Genomic DNA, 27910 nt, shown 5'->3' on the forward strand with positions numbered 1-27910 from the left:
TGTCTATCTATCTATCTATCTATCTACGACCCCTATAGCTATGGATAGGATTAGATATAGGGCCCAGCGGACAGTATCACACATGATAGGCTTAGATACTGGCAGGGCTGTAATTAGAGTTGATGCTGCCTTAGTAACTTTTAGTGCTGTTGCCCCCTATAACTCCTGGAGTTACCGAAATCGTGTAGCTCATTGACATTGCAGTTCCAGCTCTGGACCCAGTATGGGGCAGCTAGGGGGCCATTATGCTGTATGGGGGCAGCTATGGGAATTGTACTGTAATAAGGCATCTGCGTGGGCATTCTACTTTATGGGGGCGTTATACTGTGGGAATGCCCTATGGGAGCATGAAAGTGTAGGCTGAATTGGGTGTGTATGGGCGGGGATTGGGTGGAGTTAGAGGTGTGGCTTAAAACTGAAACATTTGCCGGGCTACGTGTGCCACATCAGTTGTCCCTCTTTGCATTTCTTGAAAGTTGGGAAGTATATCGCCTATACGTTTTCAGTACACAATCGTATAAAGCCCTGTGCTACCGAATAGTATCCCTGGTATTGCACAAAAGCATATGCCAAAATAACACATCTTGGCAAACGTTTGGTCCATAGAAACCAATGGGATAAATTAGGGATAGCTTCCTGTAAGTTTTAGTTTTCTCTACTGTATAAGTAATACAGGAGGTGTGAAGTAGGACTTAGGTTTTATGGGGCAAAGGGCCTGCCTAAGAGGTGTGCGACCTGTGCAGTTGCACAGAGCGCATCACCTGTCACTACTGAAGCGAGCACAACTGCCCCTGATGGCCTGGGCACCTGGAGGTGGAACCCCCAATCCCACACTTGGTGCTTTATCTAAGGAAAGCGTTGTTTTATAATTGTTAAACAAACGGTATATCAATATGTAATGTGAATAGGACATATATGACTATTTGTCTCCTGTCCACAGCATATTGTGCTTTCTTTTTTTTTTTTTATTGTAACACGTGCTACTGATTTAAGAAATTATGAAGCTAAAGTTTCTCTTAAATGGGTTGTGAAAACGAGCACCGATCAATGAGACATCTCGTTGATTGGTGCTAGTTTACTCATATCACAAGGAGCAATGATTGGTTATGTATGGGGACGAGTGATTAATTTTACGATCGTTCGTTCCCATACATTTCCATCATGTCGGCAGCACATCTCCCTGTTTACACAGGGAGATATGCTGCCGACAACGATAATATTTTGTGTTGCATGGACGATATGATCAGCCGATGAATGACCGTTTGTTCGTTCGTCGGCTGATCATTGACCTGTTTACACAGTGCAATGATCTGGATTGAGCGTTCATATGTGGTATATTCGGATGGTCAATCGATTTTGTTTTTAACTGCTATGAAAATGCGGCAAAATGCTGCAGTATTCACATGATGGCTGTTGCAAAGCACGACATGACCACACCGTCTGAATCTACCCTAAAGCCTATTTTTCCGAAGCTTGCCACAATTTTTCACAGCCACAGTGTTTTTTGCCACGGTTTTACAATAATTGCTAAGAAAAACGTCACAAAACCTGCCCACGTGAACACATCCTTAGGCATGTGATTTAATCTGACACATAAATGGTCATTTGAGTGATAGTTTGTTCTCCGCACACTGTAAATTCTGAGGGCAAGGGTACAATTTTTGATGTACATTACCGCTGTACCCACATGACCTACAGACAGCTTTTCTTTGTCCGGATGCTATGCCCATTCTGTAAATACATTCTTCTCCCTGACAATTTAATAATCTACAACCAATGGTTACTAAGCAGAGTTACTGATTTGCAGATACATTGATAATACAGGAACAAAGCTGCGCTGATGTGTCTCTTCCTTTTGTGTTTGCAGAGCTGGGAAGCTAGTCAAAGCAGGAGAAAGCTGCCCATGAAGGAAAAAAGTAAGTCATTCCCCATGTCCATTCATACATGCCTTTATTCCAAAAAAGGCATTTTTTCCTAGTGAATGTAGAACAGCAGATGATATTTGATCCACAGGCTTAACCCAAGTTATTCTCATTTCCTACTGTATGCGCCAGCACCACCTCTGCAGAAAAACTCTTCTACCATTCACTATTATTATTTTTTACACTTCTGGTGATCCTGGCAGCCGCTAGTTGAGATCTATTGCAATTTCTAGTTCTGGCTCTGCTCCTTGAATTTGCTTCTGCTGCTGAATGTTGTGGAATAAATCTCGTAATGTATGTGAAAGGTTTCTATCGCAACCCCCCCAGACTTGGCTTCCACAGGCTGGATGAATTACACAACCCCACAGTGCTGGCTCAGCTACCGCAGCCACAATTTGTTAACCTACATTTTAACTTGAACCTTGGACGTTGAATTTTACGTTCACCCACCTGTGGATTGCACAATGCACACTTTTAAAGGGTATGTGTCGCTAGAATTTTATTTTTTTCAGTTAAACAATTTTATTATTTAAGCTTGATAAAAAGGAGAGAGACGGCGCTTCTCTAAGGTGATAACGTAAAGATATGGTGGAAAAATCAATCGTAGACTGATGTGGTAGGACTCACCTGATTATGTTGTGCAAGGTCGTTAGCACAACTTAACTTTGTTGCTTGTCAGGTGCTTATCCACCTTTGGTCTCGTTCACACTGTGCTTGCCTCTGGAGCTAAACTACGGCGAGTGTCTCCAATACACAGGAGCCTCTTTCTCGTGGTCTTTTTGAACGAAGAAATTTGGATGAAAAAATGCTCCTTACACCGGGCGCTCTGGCGTGAGTAATTCACTGATTCCCTGGAGTCATAGGTAGGAATGAATTTTTTTATTTCGAAAAAAAATAATAAAAGTGATAAAAGGATTTGCTGCAATGCGTTTCAACCTCGCACCGAGGTCTTCGTCAGACCTTCGAAATAAACCGAGGTCTTCGAAATAAACCTTTTAATTCCTACCTATGACTCCGTGGAATCAGTGAATTACTCACGCCAGAGCGCCCGGTGTAAGGAGTATTTTTTCATCCAAATTTCTTCATTCAATTATTATTTAAGTGATTACACATTCAGGAAATATTATAAATTAGATTCTAATTTATAACATTTCCATGTGCTGGGCACTAGAGGGAGCAGTTCCCAAAATTGCAGCATGGTCAATGTGGTAAAGCAACCTCATTGATTTATGCTGCAAATTTGTGGTGGACACACTCTCTCTAGTGTCCTCACACTAGTGCCAGGAGAAGGAAGGGTTTGAATCTTCAAACCTTCTACACTGTGTGCCGCCATTTTCTGAGCGACTGTAAAGTGTAGGAGGATTAGATACAGGGCTCAGCAGACCGTATCACACGAACATAATACACACATCACATACACGAACATAAATTACCTGCCGCCTCCGCTGGTCTACGCTTCTACTCCATGCACCTGAACATATGGCCGGAAGCCGCAGCCGGAAGTCGTCATCTGACTGTCCGGCAGCGGCTTCCGGTCCACATGAAAATGGCGCCGGATTTCGTCCACATGTGCCGTTCCCACACAGACGGTGTACGCTTCTGACAATGGAACGGCTCCCGTTCGCATTCTGTATGGGGTTGTATGTGCCGTATTCCATCTCTGTATGTGTCGTAATCGACACATACAGAGATGAAAAAAGAATGTCAGCCACCATAGAGAAGTAAAAGTAAGAACACAGTAAAAAGTAGAACATGAGAACACAAATAAATACAATTTATGTTAATATCATATTAAAAGCAATATGATAAAAAAAAAAAATTTAACACCATCCCTTTAAAGCATGAGCCATGCTTATATTTGCCAACTGGTCATTGCACTTTACAGGGATGGTAAAGCTAAAGCCAATCTTATCGCCATATGTTTGCAGTGTATTCTATTGTCCTATTGTTTTCTGTAATCAACTACTTCAGGCTGGGGAGAGGCTGATTGTAATTTCCTTCAGGATACACTCCCACCTTGCGGCTGCCGGAAGTGGACAGTGGCGGCACAATTTTGCAGATAATACTATGGTATTACCAGCAAAATCATGCGGCCATTGGCCACTGCATGTGGAAGTGGTTTCATCCGCATGTGGCCGCAGAAACGTACTTTCAATGGGATTACTGACAGGAAGCCCAGAAAAATGTTCTTTTAAGGGCCGGCCGTTGCACAGGGTACACAACCTGTCACTACTGAATAGGATACCACTGGCCCTGATGGCCTGGGCACCCAGAGTTGGAAACCCCAATCCCACACTTGGTGCTGAACCTATGGAAAGATAGTTACATTGGACAGTGGTATTTGGGCGCCGTATGACTGTATTATTTGGGCACTGTGTGGCGCACCATAAAGAGGGAGGTGAAATAAAAGAGACTGCACAGGGCACCAACCAACCTGAAGGTTAGATCTGGATCTCTTTTTCCACATTCCTCTATTAAGCTATGCTCACACTGTGCTTGGGCTCTACCTGTGGTGTTTACATGGGACAGTGGTGCATGCTGTATAATAAATTGGGTGCATCTAGCTAGACTTGCTACACACTTTTCTCCTCCTTTTCCACCTTTTGATTTGGCTTAATTTGCATCAGAATTTTGTGCCAGATCTTTGGTTCCCGTTCCTTTTGGTTAAGCCCCACCCTTTTGTACTTTTTTTAAAGTGTCTTGAGAGGTGAAAACATCTGTTCTAAAATGAAATGAGCCACAATTTGGCGACATATTTTTCTCATGTTATAAATGTGGGCCCAATTTGATCTTTGCTATGGGGTACCATCTCTTACCTTCGCCACCTTTTCCTCCTACAACAATCTCTCCATTTATTTAATATAAATGGTGGTGTGTGAAAGAAATCATCACTTGCAGGCTTATGCATATCAGGCAGGATCAAAATAAGAAGCACAGAAGAAAACTGACAGCCTGTATCCTTTGGTTCATAGACCAACTACAGGCCGCCACCACTGGAGGGAATTTGTTTTCCCTGTGGCTGCGATTTACTAGCTGCAAGCTGCTCCTATTTGTAGCAGAAGTTATTCAGCTAATGAAAATAGGTTCGGAAAAAGCCATATAATGCTGTTCTCTAATACATCACCCTGAGTAACTCCAAAATGGAACTTTATTTTACAGTAAATGTTAAGTCATTCTGCAACAGCCCTCGAAGATTGCTAACAGAGTTATAAAAGGTTGTCGGTTATGAGTTGCATCATAAATGCAGCCCTGATAACAGATCGCCGGATGTTCTCTTCTCCAGAGCTTTTACTATGAATGGGTGGAGTTTGTTTACTAATACATCTCCTTTCTTAAGTTTTATATCCTAATAACTTCCACCCATTATTTTATTAGCTATTAAAAATCACTTTGCATTAGAATAGCACTACAGATCAATCATTTACTGGTTTCAAGTAGGAAAAGTGCAGTGACTAAATGGCATAGGCAATACAGCTGTTTTAGGCATACGCTTATATTATTATTAGTGAAAGGCTATGGACACCTTTTGAAAGACAAATTTATTTATTTTCTGTTAATGTCTATCAGTGTGTTTTTGGTGCAACTTTACAAATCCTTTTTTTTTTTTTTTTTTTTAATTCTACTTTTTTAGATACAGAGCAGCTGTATCTAAAAAAGTAAGACAAGTTTTTAATAAAAAGCATTTGTAAATTTGCACCAATAATAATAATAATTTGCTTTTCAAAGGTGTTCATAACTGCTCCACTTTTGGGCAATTGAAAAAGCAGAATAACTCAGACCCCCTGTCTCCTGTAGTATCAAGACACCATCTTCTATTTTATCCCATTTTCTTTATCTCTGCTGTTCAATAGCTTTCCCAAAAACCTTTTTTGTGATGGGAACGATGTTCTGATAATAGCTATGTTGACCGTATGTGTGGCTAAAGGCCCTTTTACACAGGCCAATGATCAGGTGATAGAGCGCTCATACGAATGCTTGTTCCTGATCATTGGCCCACGTAAACAGGGCAGCGATCAGCCGACAAACAAGCAAATGCTAATTTATCAGCTGATTGCTTCATGTATGCTGCTGAAAAAAATTATCATTTGTCGGCAGCACATCCCCTGTGTAAACTGTATGGGGATGAATGATCGTAATAACAATTGTTCCTTTCCGAATTCCCGATTTGCTCCATGTAATTAGAAGCCGAAACTAGGAGCGAAACATAACAGAGAGAAAGTATAATGGAAAGCTTGTACCTCCCCTTTTTTTTAATTTATTTTTTTATTATTTTGGGTACCACTCCCGGTATCGGTTCGCATATACTGACCACAATACTGCCGTGCGAAAGTAGCCAAAGGCTTGATTCACACAACACCTGTGGTGCACTGTTGACGTGTGTGCCGAGAGTCTCCCATGCATTCACCCACATGGCTATGCTCGATTTGTGCGTTTTTTCTTTTTATACAACTGCAAACAAAAAACATAAACTGCACAATATATATTTATTAACCCCTTAATGACCGGGCTTGAAAAGGCCTTAATGACCGGGCCGGAAAAGGCCTTAATGACCAGCTAAATTTTTCAGTTTCTACCTCTCTGCCTTTCAGCAGCCATAACTTTTTTTGTATTTTTTCATTGACGTGGCCGTATTGTTTTATGCAGGAGAAATTGTATTTATTAATTTTTTTTATATATATAGTTTAGAGGTAGGAAAAAAATATTTTTATGGTGTGAATATAAGAAATAGCTATTCTCTGCATCGTTTTTCTTGTTTATTTATTTTTTATCCCGTTCACGTTTCACGCTAAATAACCTATTCGTTTAATTCTTCAGGTTATTATGGTCGTTTAGATACCTAATATGTGTAGGTTTTTTGTTTTTATTTAGTGTAGGGGCAATAAAATGTTTTATGCAAAGTAATGACTTTTTTTTTTTTTTTTTTTTTTAAGCCCATTAAGGCATAACTTTATTTATAACTTTATTTTTTACTTGTAATGTATTAGCATACTCCTGTATGCTAATACATTACACTGTGTCACTATAACACAGGCTGTTGTTAGGGCAGCACACAGTGTGCCCGAACAGCAGGCTTACTGAACAGACAGCCCTGGGGTCCTTTGTAGGTCCCCAGGGCTGACTGCAGAGGGATTCCCCAGTGTTTGATCACGTCACCGGGTTTCCGATGACTAGATCAAAGCAGGGAGTTCCCTTTGATCTTGCCGCGGCGATCAAAGGGTTAAATAGCTGGGGTCCGAATGTTTTCCGACCCACCCCCCCCCCCCCCCAGTGGTATTCAGCAGGCTTCTCTGAGATCAGGAGCTGTAAGTTACAAGAGCGCTCATCAGCCTCTTCTACAGCGACGCCAAAAGACGTCGCTGTAGACTAAGGACATGCACCTCCTGCCGTCAAGACGGTGGACGGTCATTAAGGGGTTAAAGCCCGTCAATTGCAGATGTACAGTATGCACAAAGGCATACAGTTGCTCGTTCCGGATCATTGCCATGTGTAAACAGTGCAACGATGAGCCGAAGAACAATCAAATGCTCATTCATCGAAGATTAATGAATTTATAGAAGAATTATATAAAGAGGCTTTATAGGTCTGCTCTCTTTGAGCCAATTCTGGGTTTGGCGTAAAAAAAAAAATATGCATGCATAATCTGCACTGTGTGAACAAGGCCTAAAGGCCATTTTATACTGGCCAACGAGCAGTCACAGAGCACACGTTCCTGATTATTGCCCTGTGTAAACAGGGCAACGATCAGCCGTTGAACAAGCAAACATTCGATCATCTGCTGATAGTATTGTTTATGCAGCAGAAAATATCGTTGTCGGCAGCACATCTCCCTGAGTAAACAGGGAGATGTGCTGCCGACATAATGGAAATGCACGGGGACGAGCGATCCTAGTAACGATCACTCGTGCCCATACATAACTAACCATAGATCCATGTAAAAGGAGCAAACCTGCGACCATCAATGAACTGTCTCGTTGATCGGCGCTTGTTACGGGCAAAATTGGCCGGTGTAAAAGGACCCTTAGACGTAGGCAAACGCACAAGATCGTAACTAAACAACTACTAGCGTTTTCTCGTTCATCGGCTGAGGCTGGCCCTACTACACTGGCCAGCGACAGATCGCGGCCTTATTACAATGGCCAATCATGGGGCAAACTAGTGTCCGCAGAACGCTTGTTCCCGGGCAACGATCAGCCGATCAACGAGCAAACGCTGATCATATAGTTTTAAATACTGAGCATATTATAGTTGTCGGCAGCACTTCTCCCTGTATAAACAGGGAGGTGTGCTGCTGACATGATAGAAATGTATGGGGACGAGCGATTGGATCAACGAGCGATCGTCTCCATACTAGCACCTTGTAAAAGGAGCAAACTAGCGCCGATCAACGAGCGGTCTTGCTGATCGGGACTCGTTTACACAGCCCAGTCCGGGCCATGTAGAAGTACCTTTAGGAACTGATCATTTTCAATGAGATGCTCATTCCTCCTATATCTCTAGATATAAATATGTACCCCGGGTATAGGGACATAAAATCAGACCCGGATAAGGAAGAACTGGCACATCTAGTTTGTCTTACAACTGAGACTCAGAATACATTCTGTTCAGTACATTAGCACTGTGGAGTTATTTTTAACCATAAACATCAGATTTTCTGCCTCAATTTTCTCAAAAGCCAAAGCGGACATCATTTCACAGTCTGAGGTTTTCATTAAAGACAAGAAGGTCAAATGAAAAGAATTGCAGTTTCTTCTAAATGGCAGGACAGCTACAATGGCTAAATCATTACCTACAATTTTGCCTCATCTGAAGCAATAATACTTGAAGAAGTTTTCAGGACATTAAAGGGAATGTGGCGAATGAAACCTTTTTTTTTTTTTTTTTTTAAAGTAAGTTACTTCTTTCTATTATATTTCAGCTTTTTGCCGTTTTTTTTGTTTGTTTTTTTTTCATTTCTCTTCCACATGGTGGAAATTATTAAAAATTAAATAATAATTTGACATGTTTTTCTATATTGGCCACCAGAGGGAGCACTTCCCAGAATTACAGCAAGGTGAATAAGTCAAAGCAACCTGACCCACAGCTGCCGTAAATATGGGAGGTAATCTCACCCCCCCCCCTCCCAATTTTTGGCTACAAGCCAGGAAAAGGTGCCTTCAAATTGCTAAGCATTGTCCGGCTGCCATTTTGGGAGTGATTGTACAAATGGCAGCTGGCAGAAGCTATAGGACACATAAAAAGGCTAAGGGTATGTTCACATGCTTACTAAATAAAGTCTGAAAATACGGAGCTGTTTTCAAGGGAAAACCGCTCCTGATTTTCAGCAGTTTTTTTTTAATCAAACTCGTGTTTTTTACGGCAGCTTTTGGAGCTGTTTTCTATAGAGTGAATAAAAAGCTGCTCCAAAAACGTCTCAAGAAGTGACATGCACTTCTTTTTCACGGGCGTCTTTTTACATGCTCTTTTTTGAAAATGAGGTGTAAAAAGAAACGCCCCGTCGTAACAGCGCCATATTTCCCATGATATTTGTAGGCGTTCTGCTTCCAATTTTTCAGCCGTTTTTCGGGATGTTTACGGCCCGAAAAAACAGCTGAAACCACTACGCGTGCATATACCCTAATGGTATGTTCACACGGCTTATTTTCTGCCATTTTTCGTGAAGCAGAACGCCTCCATACATCTGCCCGTTGATTTTCAATGGGAAATACGGCGTTCTGTTCCGACGTGGAGTTGCTTAAAAAAAAAAAAAAAAAAAGGCTGAAAATCAGGAGCAGTTTTCCCTTTGAAAACAGCTCTGTATTTTCAGACGTTTTTAATTTTGTGTGTGCACATAACCTAAGAATGATGAAAGTGAAGCAAATTACTTTTCAGTTGACAGGTTAACATGGCGTGTATTTTGACACTTTTTTTTGCGCATTTTACGTGCCAAAAACCGCATCAAAAAACGCTTGATTACACTTTTTATTTACACAATTGGTAAAGTGCGCTGTTAGTACATACAACGCTCTTTTTTACAAACTCATTTTTAAATAAAGTATCGAGTCAATTCTTTTGCACGTAAAACACGCCCATAGTCAATGGGAGTCCTAATTATGCGTAACAAAGCGCACACAAAATGCATCAAAAAACACGAAAAAAGCGTCAAACGCTTTATTAAGCTTCCCATTTAGATCAATGGGAAAGCAAGCCGTTAGTTTTTTACACGACTCCGCTGCACGCGGTTTTCAAGATCTCTCCTTGTTATAGGAACATTTCTAAGGAGACACAGGTGCACGGCTCGGAACAATAGGTGTATCAGACCTGTGTCTTCTAATGATCACACGGACGTTTTCAGAACAATGTAGTTCTATGGCGATATTCACACGGCTGTGTTTTTTTTTGTTTCTTAACGGCCCGTGAAAACTGGCCATCAAAAAATAGAACAGGTTCTATTTTTGTCAGTTCTCACGGCCCCCATAGAAGTCAATGGATCAGTTTTTAACAGCCGTTTTTTAGGCGTCTGTCCTTGTGATGGCTGTTACTGATCCTGGCCCACATAACAGGACTTCCCAGGCACAGCGCTACTTTATATATGGAGTCCAGGGAAGCCCTTGACTTCACTTTCCATATATGGACAGTGATGTCAGGGCTTTCCACTATGGAGTCCCTGGTCAGAGCATCACAAGCTCTCTGGCTGGGGACTAACGGTCTTGGGAAAGCTCTTGATGTGGGAAAGCCACGTTCTGCCTGTGGATTCCGCTCCAGGAGGAGCCCCTGACGTCACTGTCCACTATATGGATAGTGACTCCAGGGGCTCCTCTAGAAGTGGAATCCCCAGCCTGAGCGTTGGCAACCTGGAGGAGCCCCTGATGTCACTGTCCATAAAGTGGACAGTGATGTCAAGGCCTTTCCCAAGACCGGAGTCCCCGGCCAGAGAGCTTGCAATGCTCTGGCCGGGGTCTCCATAGCTGAACGCCCTGACATCACTGTCTATATATGGACAGTGATGTCGAGGGCCTCCCCGGGCTCAGTGCTTTTGACGGCCAGTATTCATGGGCCATTAAAAAAACGGCTGTGTAAATACAACTATAGAATTACAAAAAACTGCAATTTTTCACTGTCGTGTAAATGTAGCCTAAAGGGGCAATAAATTACAAATGACGACAGAATTAGTGCCCATTTGTCATTCATTGTCCCTTTAGCACCGTTCTGTCACAGAATGGCACTAACATTTTGTTTGCATACACCACAGAGTACAGCAGTGGTAAATGAGTGTCTGTGTTTAGGATCTGTAACCCTAATCCGGCCCTTGGAGCTGTCTAGTGCTGTAGCACCTTCCCAGGCATTACCACGTAGCGCTCCCGGTGCACACTACTTCTCCCTTATCCATCCATCCTTCCTTCCTGCGTACCGATGCTCTACTAAGCACTGATCCAAAGCATCTCTCTGCTCTCTCCTTGCTGCACGTCAGGAGAAGGTTTCCTCCGTGACCGAGCATAGCTATCATGGTACGTGGCGCTGCTATGCTGTTGCCTTTACGGTGCTGATGCTCTGTTTGTGTCCCCTCTGAGTTCTCCTGCTGTGTACACTGTAGTGGTTTGGGCAGCCATGGGCCCCCCGGTAGCCTAGGGTCCACGGGTGGCCGCCAAAAATTGACATATTATAATGCGCCGCTGGTTAGGAGACGCCGCTCTAATACACCAACTGTAACGAGCTGTGCACCTGTGTGTCCATCACATGATAATGGACAGAATTTTATCCACAGGAATTAAATAACGAATGGTCCTACTGAATAACAACAAGAAGAGATCTTAAGTACCAAAGTATATTGGAAATTGTATAACTTTAATTATACAAAAAATAACAGAAATTTGCTGAAACCAAACAACCCCTTTTAACCAGTTCAACATTTTCACCTGTTAATTGGCTTGGCACAGTGTTGTTGTTTTTTTTTTTAGTACATACAGATTTGAAAACTTTAAGGCCGGGTTCCCACAGGTCGGATGCGCTGCGTAAAAACTGTGCAGCATATCCTACCTTCCATCCGACTTTGTGGTGCAGTTTTCCTAACGGAATTTCCGCTGTGGAAAGCAGCGCTGTAGAAAAAAAAGCCATTCATACTTACCCCCTCCCTTTTCCGTGTGAGTAGTCCGCTTTCCATGGATGATGGACTACTCACAGGCCATGTGACTCTGCTGCCATTATGGTAATCTTCATAAAAGGGATGGATAGTTTTGTCAGGGGTGGGCTACCTCTGTGGTTTGGGCTAGCGGTATCATTCTTTGTTTTTTATTTACTTGTTTTTCTTTCTTCTGTCTTATTTCTTTTACACATTTTTGGCCAGCCCATAAGGTTATAATAGGGCTTTGGGGAACGTTTTAAAAATGTTTTACATTGCTGATTTCCCCAGTAAGTCTAGGGCTACATGGCGACTTTGGCTGCAACACAGGTCGCGAGGCCAAAGATCGCTGTGTCGCGTGCTGCCTGCGTCGAAGACAACGAAAGTAAATGTGGTCGACCTGCAAACTAATGCGACTCCACAGTTACAAGGAATCCAAACCAGCTGGACTTCGTGCCACTTTTTCACTTTCATTACCTGCAATGCAGGAATCGAGACGCAGCAATCTTTGGCCATGCGACCTGTGTCGCAGCCAAAGACACCGTGTAGTCCTAACTTTACTGGGGCTGAAAAAATAGCCCCAGGTAGGGTGGAAATTTCTGCAACTGAAAATCCGTTCTATTCATCTGAATGGAATATTAAGAAATCCATGTTCTTGCTGCAGAAACAACCCCATTCAGATGAATAAAACTGATTTTCATTTGTGGAAATTTCTGCACCAAAATCTGCCACATATGGCTACGTCCTTACAGAGCGATATAGCCTCCTGACATACACTGCAGAGCGTGATCCAGCAGCTACCTGACGATCATATGATTGCCGGCCATTATGCACCGAGTATTCCGCCTTCAAGAAGGTAGAGGCAGCTGTAGACTCTTCAGATACGTTTAGAAATGTCTCTGCGGATTTATATGCAGACCAGCCCGACGTCTAAAGACGTTGGGCAGTGTAGAAGCAGTTAAGCTCACATTTCCTGCACTCCTGCATTTTGTGTACGCATATGGGGTGGAGAGAGGAGCAGTCAGGCATTGAAAAGAAATTTCCCTAATATCAATGTATTGCAAGTCCCTTTGGACTCCTGCACCCTCTCTCATGGAACAGGGCTGCCATCTTCTCCTGAAAAATACAGGGAACAGAATTTCTGGTGGCATGTCGGCAATGCTTCTGCACTTCTGTATATAAAAAGTGACCAGCCAGAGGTAGATTCAAACCATATGTTGAATCACATCATTTAAGTTACATCATTCTAGTTCCCTGCATCTGCCAATTTCATTGGGAGCAATCTCATTAAAAACATTAGTGAGTTGCTGTTTTTGCATTTCCTTCATCATTTGTGTAAGTTTCAGCTTCTACCTGTAGTTGAGATGCCTTACCCCTAAAGTTTAGCTTGCCTCCTTTTTAGCAATCTGGAGACCCCCAAGCGTCGTCCGGCCTGCTCCCTGCTGTGTGTTTCCAAGCAGCAGTTATTTCCCATCTGGAAATCTGTACATGAAATAACTTGCTGCGCATAGCTATTTTCTGCTTTTGCCTGGAGCGTCACTTTAAATAGCTGCTGTTTGGTAGTATTTTATTCTGTATCTAATGCCAACATTTTATTTATTTTATTATTATTATTATTATTATTATTATTATTATTATTGCTCTTTCCAATGCTGAACTAGTTTTCCAATATACTTTTCCCAGTATAATTACATCACATTTCATTACAAAATATGTAGATCTAAACTTTGAAACATTATAATGTATTGTATTGTAGATGCATTATATTGATGTATTAATGGATCATAAAACCCAGAATTGTCATTTTAATGTATGCCATAAAATGGTGGTAAAAGCAACATGTTGTGAAAATGCCCCAAATCCATTCGTATAATTAACTACATCTTCGCTTTATATGCATCTTTCTATATATAGAGGCTGCAGTGATGTGTACAATGGCAATGTTCATCATTTAGCGCTTTAGATGTTGCCATTCAGACAAGTGATCAGACATGTATAGTTTTGCTGCAAAAAGCAAAAATTTAGATGGGAAAATGCAAGGATTGGTGATATATCTGTCAAAATGCGCCATGTCTAAGGCCACTTTAACATGGCAGAGTTTTGGTCAGTATTTAACATCTATATTTGGAAATCCAAAACCACTGGATTTGTAAGCCCAGACGCTCCTAGTTTGGGCTTACAAATACCGAAGCAAAATAATGAGCAAAATTTTGTCGTATAAAGGTGGCCTAAAGTGAAAGTTTTTCCAGTTTTATGTAAATAAAGCTTAATCCCTGTATAAATGGAAAGTTCTACAACTTTCTTATATACTTTGTGTTTTAGTTCCTCACTATTTTCAAGATATTTGTTTGCTGTCAACAAATGAGAACATTCTTGTTTACATTCAGAGGTGGCTAACCCAGTACATATTCAGTCTGAGAAGTGAATACCATGGTGTCCAGTCTAGACAATGCTACGTGAGTAAAACACATTAGCAGCAGCTCTCTTGTGATAGTTTGCTGCAATGTAGGGTGCTTCTTGAAGAGAAGTTCTCACCTCATGGACAGTGCGCACCTACAAATTCTGGACATTCACTAAGTGATAATCAAGGAGGAAATAACCGCACCAGAATGGTATAGAAATGCGGAGTGCAGAGCCCAATCAGACCGAATCCAACCGTCCTAGTCACCAATGTAAAGAGAAGAGATCCAGGCAGCACATCCAAAGGAACAAAGATTGGCTGCTGGCTACTCCCTTTGCAATTGCAGACCAATGACGTCCCAGATGTGCTTGATGAGAGACCAGTCCTGGAGATGCTGCAGGCCATGGTAGCACATTTAGGCCACGCAGGCTGCTCACAGTAGCTTGAACAACATGCGGCCTGGCGTTGGCCTGTTGAAAAATGGCTTCTGGGACACTTTGGAGAAATGGCCGCACCGCTGGTTCCACGACCAAATCAATGTAACACCGAGCTGTTAGTCCACCTGAAATGACGACTAGAGGGGTCCGGCTTCAGTACATTATTCCACCATATTCCCGGGAGTAGGACCGGTGTTGCGTTCCCTTGTGAAGGCCTCTTTATGGATTTGCCCACGTGGTCTCCGGACCAATCTCTATCATTGCGCCCTAGACAAAAGCTGGACTCCTCACTAAAGAGGTTAGACCCTCATTCCAGCATCCACTGCCTTCTTGCGGTGCACCATGATCGCCTTTGAGAATGGTGGCATGTGGTCAATGGAACACCTGTAGACGTCTGGCTCATCTTGCAAACTCCTTCTGATGGTGTGTGTCGACACTGGTTTCTGCTTTAGGCTTAGAATGTGACGTCCAATTTCACTTGCAGTACAGAATGGATCACTACGCGCCATTTTTCCAATAAGCTGATGTGTCCGTACATCTTGCGGTCATTCCCGTTCATAATTGTTCTCCAAACTTCTGGGACACGCAATGTTAAACAGTGCTGACATCTCGGCCTAGGTGCGTAGCGTTCTGCCGGAGTGATAAACCAAGTTCGCTAGTTCAAGTATTCTGTCCCTCTCAGTTTGCGACAAGTGGCGGTAACTGGCACGTCGATGTGCGATGCCTCCTTTTTAATCATCCCACACTACCTGATTTTTGAGGTTTCATGTGGCTATAAAAACGTTGCTTTCAATCTGACTTTTATGCCCTCCCACGTGCCACAGATTGGAGATCTTAGCGACACCTGCTACTTCCTCGATTTGCACAATCTCATGTCTTGCCCTTCTTGGTGTTGCAATTTCAGTGTTGAGGAGTGTAATTTCTCAGTTTTATTCTACCTCAAAGTGTTCCCCTTTGCTGCTGCTGGACAATTTTATTCAATTTCTTTTTTTGGTATGATTTACTACTGCAGGCCATGGCGCAAAATGGATCCCCAGGCTACTAAAGGGCCCCCATTGTACAGACCCAATTACCTAACATAGAATAATTCCTACAAATACAATAACACTACTCCATGCATAATTAATAAAAATGCCACCAAATTATTCATTATAGTGTATATCTTACAGCCGTTCCCCAGTAGTCCAGTATACTGTATAATAAAGCACAATCACTCTCCACACCACAAATATTTCTCACACACAAATGGTATTCTGATATCCGATCATAAGAACACAAATGCTTGTAATGAATCAAAATGCATCACTTCCAGAAAAATTAGGCCTTTTTAAGAAGCTATTTAGCACACTAAATTATTCAGTCTACATTGCGGACTCATTTTCCCAGAAAGGGAGCAAAAAGCATAATGCAATGGTGTGGAGGATTTTTTGGGTCGCTTATAACTACATCTGTATGATAAGAAAAGGATCACCGATCAGTCTGGAGGAGAACAGGGAGTGCGTGGGGATGAGCGTGGTTTTCCATAAACCAGGTCTGTCAAGTAACATTTATTTTTTTTCTGCACGGTTTCCACAAAGGAGATTTCGTACGAGGGCTGCTTTCCCTTTTTGTTTCTACTTGTTCACTGTGAATCGTCGACACACTCGTAGCGGCGGTTCACAGCATAAGAGCATTCTCCCATTCACTTCACAGGATATGTCATAAACGACTAACCTACCTCTGGGACCCACACCTATCTCTAGAAAGGGGACCCCTAAACACCGTTCTAGCTTTTTGTGCTCACGCTGACTCCCGGCCACTTTCTGATTTCATGGTCGGGAGTTGCAGAAACAGCGTACATGTTGAGCTACGCTGTGTCCTCTTACGCGACCGTCCTGGGCCGTGTGAATGAGCGTCGATCAACGATAGTTGATAGGCACTTGTTTGATCCTTTCACAAGGAGCTAGTATGGGGACGTGCGCTCGTTACTCCGATCGCTCCTCCCCAAGCATGTATCCTCATTATTATCATGTGCTGCCGACAACTATACTATTTTACTTTTTGAAAACTATACGATCAGCAGATGAACGAGCGTTTGCTTGTTCATCTGCTGATCGCTGTCCCGTTTACACAGGGCAATTATCTGGAACGAGCGTTCTATCAACTATCGCGCGCCCGATAATTGGCCCCCTTGCCATCCAGTTGTCAATGTATTCATACGTTTCTAGAACGGCACAACATAGTTCTAAAAAAAGATCTTTCACAATGGTTATTAAATGGGGAATACAAGTATGTACTAAAAATAGACCAGTCAGGAGAAGTGATAGGTAAGGCTGCAGTCACACGCAGCAGATTCGGTTGAAAGCTCTGCGACTGAAGATCACTTCCGTTCATCTAAATAGGCGAGTTCACACATAGTGTTAATACTGTGGATTTTCCGTAACTGATTTCCTTGCAGAAAATCCGCAGCATAATACCGTAGCAGCATAGTGGATGAGATTTTAACAAATCTCATTCACACGCTGTGTAAATGCTGAGCGGGAAAAAACACTCAAATTGACATGCGGTGCGGTTTTTTAATTCGCAGCATGTCAATTGTATTTGCGTAAACGCTGCTTATTTGTTGCGGGATTTCCCCATTGGAAATTCAACAGCAGATGCGTTTTTTGCAGTAGAATTTCTGCGATTCCGCTGCAAAAAACACAACTCAGAAGAAAAAAATAAATCTTATACTTACCCAGAAGTCTGTGTTTCTTCGTCCAGGCCGGCCTCCTGGGATGACTGTTCATCCCATGTGACCGTTGCAGCCAATCACAGGCTGCAGCGGTCACATGGGATGAAACCTCATCCCAGGGCTGCAGAGGGTCAGGACGTCATAGGGACGTGTCGCCATGGTAAGTATCCATTTCATTTTAATTTTTTTAAATGGTTTTCCGCTGCGGACATTCTGGCTGAAAAACCACCACAATTTGGTGCGTTTTTTCTGCAAAAATGTCCTGTGGCGCACAGGGTCGATTCACTGTGTGCTTTTACGCAGCGTATCCGCTTTGTGCAAACATACCCTTTATAGCTACTTGACCAGATAGATCAACCAATGATAGAAAGTCCTGACTTACAGGCAGATGCACATAGCCTTTTACAGTTAGGTGATGTTCACACATTGCGCAAACTGTAGAATTTCTGACCAGATTTTCTGTGTAGAAATTTTGCAGCGTATTAGAGTAGCAGCAAAGTGGATGAGATTAAACAAATCTCATCAACAGGCTGCGAATAAAACCTGGTCGAAAAATGAAATTCGAAACCGTAATTCATTTTGCAGCATGTCAATTGTAGTTGTGAAAACGCCACACAGCAAAAAGTCAGAAATTCTGCAATGTTGTGAACATGGCCTCAGTGCTCCTCTGCATGTCAATGCTGTAGAATTGGCTTCCTGCACGGTAGACAAGGTGTTCAACACTTGGGCTACTTTCAGACGAGCGTGTGCAACCTCGGATGTGAAAAACTGACTGTTTTCACGTTCGAGGTGCACCCGTGCGGGAAGCGTTATCATGGATCCCTCATAGACTAGAGTTTATGGAGGGATGTGTGACATGTCCTATTTTCCACGGACCCTTCAGACCTTTGAAACAACGGTCGTGTGAACAGCCCCATTGATATACATGTGTCCGTGAGTTCACGCACAGCAGATTTGTTGCAGATATGTCTGCAACTGAAAATCTGCTCCATACATTTGAATGGCTGCTACAGGCCCCCCCCCCCCATTTCCGGAGGCTCCGCTAGCAGCCGCCATGGCTACTACAGCAGTAGTTACGCCACTAAACACTACGGCAGAGCAGGGAGGTATCTCCCCGCTCAGCCATTAAAGGGGTTGTCCCACAAAACACATGTATCCCCTATCCACAGGATAGGAGATACATGTGTGATCGCTGGGGCCCCGACCGCTGGGGACCCCAGCGATGAGAAGAACGGGAGACCAAAAATCCCCTGAAGTGCTCCATGAGAAACCATGGACTTCCGGGGTCTGTGTCCAGCAGCTACGTAGAAATGAATGGAGCGCCTGTGGATAGGGGATACATGTGTTTTGTGGGACAACCCATAGGCTACAAGCTTCTTTTTTTTTTTTTGTGGGGGGGGGGGGGGGGGCGTTGGGGCTGAATGGTGTTATATAGAGGGGGGGGGGCTGTATGGCGCGATCTACAGGGGGGCCGCATGGCGCTATCTACGGGGGGCGCTGTGTGGCAGAATCTACAGGGAGGCACGATCTACAAGGGGGGGTTGTATGGCACCCAGGGGAGGGAGGCCCTCTCAAAAGTTTGCTATGGGGCCCAGTCTTTAATAGTTACGTCCCTGCTCAGGAGAATCTGATGGATGCCATTACAACCTAAATCGGAGAGTAGAATTTAAAGGGGGAATGAATGAGTGGGAGAAGAACACATCGGTATTGTCTGTAATCTCCCACAAACATGGCTTTCCAGAACAAAAGGGCTCGATAGAATGCTTAAAAACCTTTGGCACTGTTCCAAAACTTGTTGAAAATCTTAAATTTTAACCACACTGTCATACAAATCCATGACCCTATGCTTCGACTCTTGTCAGATATTTATTGATAGAATTTTCTGAACAGTGTCAAAGAGATTTAAAGGGGTTGTCTCCAGATTCAACTTTAAACCCCCAACCACAGGATGGGTGTTAACATGCTGATCAGTGGGGGTCCGATGGCTGGGACCCCACCGATCACGAGGGTCCCGTTGCTCCGAATGAATGGAGCGACAGGTCGCGTATGCCCCTGCTGCTCCATTCATTTTCTATGGCGCTGCAGGAGATGCATGCTGCTAGCCCCGCCCTTCTGCTCTATCGGTCTCCTGATTCAGTGCAATTTTTGGTCATGCAACTTGCATGACCTAGACAAAAACTTATGTTTACGATGCCCTCCCCCTTCTTTATATCGCTCTGTCAGCAATTTTGAGGCCTCAAAGCTGCTGACTGATAATCTTTAACCCCTTCCCGAAAAATGACGGGTCTGGTACATGGGCATTGCAAGAAACTTACCACAATCTGACGTACTAGACCCGTCCTGTAGATGAAGCGAGCACAGGAGCTGTGCTCGCATCATCTTCAGCGGGTGTCAGCCGTAATATACAGCCGACATCCCGCTGCAATGGCAGTGGTCGCAGTTACCGCCGTTTAACCCCTTCAATGCAGCGGTCAATTGCATCTGCCGCATTAAAGTGGTTGACAGAGGGAGGGGGCTCCCTCTGTACCCCACCGCCCCCCCCCCCGGCGAGAGATCGTGGGTGCCCATGGTTGCTATGGCAACCAGGAAGCCTAGCAACTGCTTCCTGGTTGGCCAGGTACAGAAGCCTATTAGGTCCCACCCAAGGCAGGACCTAATAGGCTAACTGTCAAGTGAAAAATGACAGTTACAATACAGTGCACTACAAACGTAGTGCAGTGTATTGTACAGGGGATCAGAAGATCAGATCTTAAAGTCCCCTAGTAAGTGTAAGATATTATTTATTTATTTTTAAATGTTATAATGTAAATAAAGTTTTAGGTAATAAAAACAATCGCTCTGTTTACCTGATAAAGTCCTTTTTATAATTGAAAAAGAAAACATTAAAAAGACTATACATAATGGGTATCGCCACGTTCGGAACGGCCTGAATAATAAAAATATCACTATCTTTACTGCACGGTGAACACTGTAAAAATATTCAATTTAAAAAACAATGACCGTTTTTGGTTTTTTTGGTCACCTTGTCTCAGAATTTTTTTTTAATAAAACGTGATCAAAAAGTTCTGAGTACTCCAAAATGGTACCCCCAAACACTACAGTTTGTCACGCAAAAAACAAGCCCTCTCACAGCGATATCAACTGAAAAATAAAGTTATGGCTGTCAGAAAATGGCGACACTAAAACATGATATTTTTTTTTAGAAAATAGTATTTTTATTGTGGGAAAGTAGTAAAACGTAAAAAAACACACTATAAATTTGTTATCGCTGTAATCGTATCGACCCACAGAATAAAGTTAACATGTTATTTATACTGCACAGTGAACACTGTAAGAGTATGTTCATGTGCAAACTCAGAAACCTCTGAAAATACGGAGCTGTTTTCAAGAGAAAACCGCTCCTGATTTTCAGATGTTTTTTTAAGCCACTCGCGTTTTTCACAGCGTTTTTTACGGCCGTTTTTGGACCCGTTTTTCTATAGTGTCTATGGAAAAACATCTACAAAAACGTCTGAAAAAGTGAAAAACAGCCGTCGGAACAGCGCTTTTTCCATTGCAATGAATGAGCAGATATTTGGAGGCGTTCTGCTTCCGATTTTTCAGCCGTTTACGGCCCGAAAAATGGCAGAGAATAAGCTGTGTGAACATACCCTAAAAAAAGCAGAAACAAAATCGTGCTAGAAGTGCTGCTTTTTGGTTTCCCCGTCCCCCAAAAAATTGAATAGTGATAAAAAAAAAAATTATATGTACGTCAAAATACAACCAATAAAAATTACAGCTCATTCCACAAAAAGCAAGCTCTCACACAGCTCCGTCAACGGAAAAATAACATGTTATGACACATTTTTTAGGTCCAGTAGTTTTTAAATAAAAAACCCACCACATCATTTGCTAGACCCCCACAGGTGGACCCTGTAGATGCAGCAGAGATGAGGACACTTTAGGGCCTTGTGCCAGTGAAGAAGTCAAAAATTAGGCAATACTGTAGCAAAGATATTTTGTACATTACCCAAAAAGCCAGGCCTGTGTATTAAGGATTGGTTCAAAGCGTAAGGTTGGGTTCACACGACCTATTTTCAGACGTAAACGAGGCGTATTATTCCTCGTTTTAAATCTGAAAATAGGGCTACAATACGTCGGCAAACATCTGCCCATTCATTTGAATGGGTTTGCCGACGTACTGTGCCGACGACCTGTCATTTACGCGTCGTCGTTTGACAGCTGTCAAACGACGACGCGTAAAATGACTGCCTCGGCAAAGAAGTGCAGGACACTTCTTTGAAACGTAATTTGAGCCGTTTTTCATTGAATTCAATGAATAACAGCTCAAATGTTCGGCCGTCAAAGACGCCTCGCATAATGCGAGGAGGAGTTTACGTCTGAAACGATGCAGCTGTTTTCTCCTTTTCAGACGTAAAAGCCAGTTCTCGTGTGCACATACCCTAACACACCAATCCATGGATTATTAACTTTATTATTCATTCACCAGAATAATTACATCATCCTATTATGCCCTGATGCACTACGCCCAGCTTATATATACCCTGATGTACTTCGCCCAGCTTACATATACCTAGAGCTGGGCGATTTTGCCCAAAACTAAAATAGGTTTTTTTTTCAACACTTTGGCCGTTTTTCGATTTGAATCCCCGTTTTTTTAGTTTTTGTTTAACCGTAACACCAAGAGATAATTTAATACATTTTCTTTTATATAAAAAAATAACTTTTTAACATATATTGCTATAATTATTGTAAGTAACTTCACTACTTTTAACCTCTGCAAATACTTTACTTTATCATAAGTACAATTGGAAAAATGTCTATCTAATTGATTATAACGTCTGTGTTCCCTGGCAGCGAACAGGTTAACCGGAATCTAATCAATGAGGCACTGCGTGCACTAACATCCCTCTCTACTCGTCACCACCTCAGCCGGTCTACGACATTGCCGGATTCACACGATCGTGATTGGACTGTGAAAAATAGTCCATGTGTCAGCCGGATGTCACATTCCATGTGAACGGAACTCCTGGCATCAGTCATTCAGGCTACAATCACACGACCGTGAAAAAAAAACTACCATTAAAAACTGATCAATGGTCAGTTTTTCATGTCCATTTCGCATCAGTGTCTCCAAATTCTCAACTATTTCCAGTCCGTCTTTCATGGCCGTTAAAAAAAGGATGGATTTAATTTGTCGGGGAAGATGGTGTCACAGGGCCCACGTGTAGTGACAGTGCCACAGGGCCCACGTGTAGTGACAGTGCCACAGGGCCCACGTGTAGTGACATAGTGCTACACTCCCTTATAAATTGCAGCACCACCCCCCCTTCTTTGTAGATCGCGCCGCTGTAGTTGCCACTAGCAGCTGAATCCCCGGCCAGAGGTTGCGGACACTTTGGCCAGGGATTCAGCTCCTAGTGGAAGCTAAAGCGGCGCAATCTATAAGATACAAGGGGGGGGGGTGCTATCTACACGGCGCGATCTATAAGCTATAAAAGGGGGTTTTGGGGGGCGATAGACAAGGAGGGGTTTGTAGTGCGATCTGTAAGGAAAAAGGGGTGGTGGTGGTTCGATCTGCAAGCGGGTGCTATCTACAGCGGGGTGTAGCTATGTACTAGGAGTCTCTGCTTCCCTGCGGGGAAGCAGAGACAGAATGGAGCAAACCAGGCAGTGACTAGGCGGAGCTTCCACCTGCAGCACAGCGCGACGGTGCTACTAAAGAATCGATTCTACGATTCTGTTAAACAGAATCGTGAAAGTCCTTCAGGGCAAATTAATTACATTAATCGCTCAGCCCTACATGTACCCTGATGTACTCTGCCCAGCTTACGTGTACCCTGATGTACTCTGCCCAGCTTACGTGTACCCTGATGTACTCTGCCCAGCTTACGTGTACTCTGCCCAGCTTACGTGTACCCTGATGTACTCTGCCCAGCTTACGTGTACCCTGATGTACTCTGCCCAGCTTACGTGTACCCTGATGTACTCTGCCCAGCTAACGTGTACCCTGATGTACTCTGCCCAGCTAACGTGTACCCTGATGTACCCTGCCCAGCTAACGTGTACCCTGATGTACTCGGCCCAGATTACATATGCCCCCATATTATAAGCTGAAATACCAGTAAAACCCCAAACCAAACTACTACCAAGCAAAATCTACGCTCCAAAAGCCAAATGACGGTGCTTCTAAGCCTGACAATGTGCCCGAACAGCAGTTTATGACCGCATATGGGGTGTTACTGTACTTTGGAGAACCCACTTAAGAAATGTATGGGGTGTGTGGCACAAGCTGGGCACAACATATTGCAAAACACTTGCGGGGTCAAAATACTCACAATACCTCTAGATAAATTTCTTCTGGGATGTAGTTTCCAAAATGGGGTCATTTTACGGGGCTTTCCAATGTACTAGTACCTTGGCTCAATGCCACATGGTGTCCGAAAACTAATTTTGTAAAATCTTCCTTTTAGAGCCTTGCTGTGTGTCCAAATAGCAGGTTATGACCACATGTGGGGTATTGCCGTACTCGGCAGAAACTGCTATACAAATGTTGGGCGGCTTTTTTCCTTTATACCTTGTGAATATCAAAAAATGCTACTCTTTAGTGGAAAAAATGTGATATCAATTTTTACAGCCTAATTCCAAGAAATTCTGCAAAAAACCTATGGAGTCTAAATTCTGACTATACCACTAGATAGATTCCTTAAGGTGTGTAGTTTCCCAAATGGGGGTCACTTTTAGGGGGCTCCCAATGTTTTGGCCCCGCAGGGGCTTTTGAAATGTGACATGGCACCTGAAAACCATTCCAGCTAAATTTGAGCTCCAATGATGCTCCTTCCCTTTTGAGCCATGCAATGTGTCAAAACAGCGGTTTACGACCACTTATAGGGTATTGCCGTAATCGGCAGAAATTGCTTTTCAAATGTTGGGGTCCTTTTTCTCTTTCGTTGTTTTTAGTCCTTGTAAAAATTGAAAATGTAGCTTTTCAATATCATGGCCTAATTCCACTAAATTCGGCAAAAAAACTGTGGGGTCAAAATGCTCCCTATACCCCTAGATAAATGCCTTCAAGGGTGTAGTTTCCCAAATGGGGTAACTTTTTTTTCAAATGTTGGGTTGTTTTTTTGTCCTTTATGCCGTGTAAAAATTGATTAGCAAAAAAAACATAGATTTTCATTTTCTCGCCCTCATTCCGCTAAATTCAGCAAAAAAACATGTGGGGTCAAAATACTCACTATGCCCCTTGATAAATTCCTTGAGGGGTGTAGTTTTCCAAATGATGTTTTTTTTTGGGAGTGTTTCCACTGTTTTGGCCCCACAAGACCTCTTCAAACCGGACATGGTGCCTAAAATATATTCTAATAAAAAAGATGCCCCGACATCCTCTAGGTGCTTCTGAGGCCTGTGTTTCAGTCCATAAGCACACTAGGGCCATATGTGGGATATTTCTAAAATCTGAAGAATCTGGGCAATAAATATTGAGTTGCATTTCTCTGGTAAAACTCTGTTGCAGAAAAAAGATTAAATATGAATTTCTGCAAAGAATAATTAAATTAGTAAATTTCACCCCAACTTTGCTTTCTTTTTTGTGAAACGCTTAAAGGGTTAAGAAACTTTCTTAATGCTGTTTTTAATACTTTGAGGGGTGCAGTTTTAAAATCGCGTGATTTATGGGGGTTTGTATTGTATAGGCCCCTCAAAGCCACTTCACAACTGAACTGGTCCCTGAAAAAAATAGCATTTTTAAATTTTCTTGAATATGTGAGAAATTGCTGCTAAAGTTCTAAGCCTTGTAACGTCTTGGAAAAAGACAAGAACGTTTCAAACAAACTGCCAACATAAAGTAGACGAATGGGATATGTGAAAAAGTAACTATTGTGTGGGATTACTATCTGTGAACAAGCAGAAACATTAAAATATAGAAAAGCGCAAATTTTTTGAAATTTTCTCTACATTTTGTTGTTTTTCACAAATAAATATTAAATTTTTTGGTCGCTAAATCCTTCACTAACAAAGTACAATATGTCACAAGTAAACAATCTCCGAATCGTTAGGATAGATAAAAGCATTCCCAAGTTATTACCACATAGTGGCACAGGTCCGATTTGAAAAAATTGGCTTGGTCTTTAAAGAAAGCCTTTTACCTGCCCAAACATGTGCAGCATGTAATTGCCCAAATCCTGGGCAATTCGATCTAGACATAATTTGTCATATTGTGCCAATTTAGGGGACTTTGGCGCAACGTAATTTACATCCAACATTGTTTTTAATAACAATTTAATAATAAAGTATTTTTTATTTTTTACATTAATGAAACACACTACTTTTCCTACTTCCCCTGTTCCTTCAATCATACAAATCCTGGGGCACTTTGCATTTTTTTCCTATCCTCCTCGGTTATATAGATATCGGTGCCGATATATTTGGCTCCCGATATTTAAATAACCCCTGAACTGTCAATGGGGCGTGTAAATGGCGCAAGGGGGCGTGTTACTATCAGTGTGACACTGTCCAATTCGCTACGGACAGTTTCACAGCAAGTGCTCGAGAGAGGAGAGCATGTGTGCGCGCTCCCACTCTTCAGCACTCGGCAGACAAGCTGAACAAGACCGTGTGATCTCTCACATTCTTCTTCTCTTGTTCCGTGGTGGCGGCAGCAGAGCTGCACACACGCTCTCCTCTCCAGCTGTTGCTGTGACGTTGTCCCAAGACGATTGGACACCCGCCAATTACACGCCCCATTGACCGTTCAGGGGGTTATTTAAATATCGGGTGCCAAATATAACTGCACCAAAATCTAAAGAATGGTGAAAGATGGGAATAAAATGTATAGTAAGACCGGGTTTGTACAGCCTACCCATGACATGTTGCACTCAGCTGAACATGTATGTGTGCAGGTGAAAGGTTCTCTTTAAGGCCAAAACAGGCTGTGCCCAGAAGGGGTTAAAGGTGGAGCATCACTAATTCCATTGCCGCCTCGCCCCTTAAAATTGTAAAGGGTGAACTCAATGAACTTCTGAACCTTTCACAAATCATGTAACTGGTTTACAGAATGTAAAGTAACCATGTAACAGATTAGTGAGCTAAGGTTGTTGCAACAGAGCCATTACTAAAGAGTTAAGGTCAGCAGTAGAATACTGCCGCTACATGCGATTAGGATTGCATGATGCATTGAAATTTCTATACCATGCACCCTCAAACGGTTCGATACCGCTAATTCATGTATTTTGATACGAAGCTGCTAAGTATAGTAACACATGAATGTTGTTAGGGCGGGGCTGCGGCTGTGTAACACAGCTATTGCCCCACTCTTGAGTCCTGACAAGTGCGCGCGCGGTCATCCTGATGTGATGCGACCAGCGCTGCACTAATAATTGCTGGCACTGAAGACAGAACATGGCAGGCACACTACAAAACATCCCCATGTCCTGTCTTCAGTGCCCGCACCGCCGCTCATTAGTGCAGCGTCAGCCACATCAGCCCTTGCAGCCGGCGCACGCACACTTGTCAGGAGCAGGGGGAATGGCTGTATTACACACCCCCGACACCGATGTAACGGCGGAGATCATAGAAACCTCTCCACTCCGCCGCTATTCCCTTGAATGCTGCTCTCAAAGCTGACTGCAGCATTCAAGGGGTAAATGAGAAGAGGGGGATGCCCTCTGGATCGCGTCACAGGGAATCCCTGTGATGCGATTGAGGGACATACTATATATGGGCAGACAGCCCAGGGTCCATTGAAGACCCCAGGGCTGTCTGACCATATTTCCTGTTAGGGCATACTTAGGTCTGTCCTAACAGCCTGTGTACTATTAGTATATAGATATATGCCAGTACGTTAAAGTTTAAAAAAATAATAATTTAAATAAAATGGTTAAATAAAAAAAACAAACAATAGACATTAAAATAAGACATGATGAGGTTAATTACTATTAATGTGAGGCACATGGAGGTCGAAAATTCATCAAACCTCGTGCCTCACCTCAGAAAATGGAAGGACTTTTTTTTATTTTTATTACTGTTGGCAAAGTACCGGTTTGGTATAGACTATCGCAATACTACATGAAGTATCCGTATCGAAGTCCAAATTCTGGTATCGTGACCACGCTGCATTTTTACACGATAATGAGCACTTCCCATTTGCTGTGACACTACAAGGGGTGGGTGAATTGGAGTCTTGCCATTAGCAGGCCCGCATAGCTTCTCCTCCACTCATTTGTTGCCAAAACCGCTGTGCTAGTCTGACATTATGTTCAGTCAGGACCTACAGAAGATGTAATGCTATTGTACAAGTAGTTCTATTTTTTTTTCAGGGACAAGAGAAACTAGACTATTAAC

General features: G+C 42.8%; 1 protein-coding gene across 2 annotated transcripts in view; it reads left to right on the forward strand.

The window, feature by feature from the left end:
• The first annotated feature begins 1867 nt into the window (after positions 1–1867).
• Positions 1868–27910, forward strand: part of CERS3 (ceramide synthase 3) — a 91645-nt gene continuing 65602 nt past the window's right edge. The window contains exon 1 of one of the 2 annotated variants that reach the window (XM_075858253.1): positions 1868–1916. Coding sequence is in view for 1 of the 2 variants with exons in the window: in XM_075858252.1 (XP_075714367.1) it covers positions 2387–2403 (17 nt within the window). In the remaining variant the exon portion in view is untranslated. Of the gene's footprint in view, positions 1917–2351; positions 2404–27910 lie in introns of those variants that run through there. The other variant, XM_075858252.1, reaches the window with a different exon arrangement.

Source organism: Rhinoderma darwinii, chromosome 3 (assembly GCF_050947455.1).
Source record: "Rhinoderma darwinii isolate aRhiDar2 chromosome 3, aRhiDar2.hap1, whole genome shotgun sequence".
NCBI lineage: Eukaryota > Metazoa > Chordata > Amphibia > Anura > Rhinodermatidae > Rhinoderma > Rhinoderma darwinii.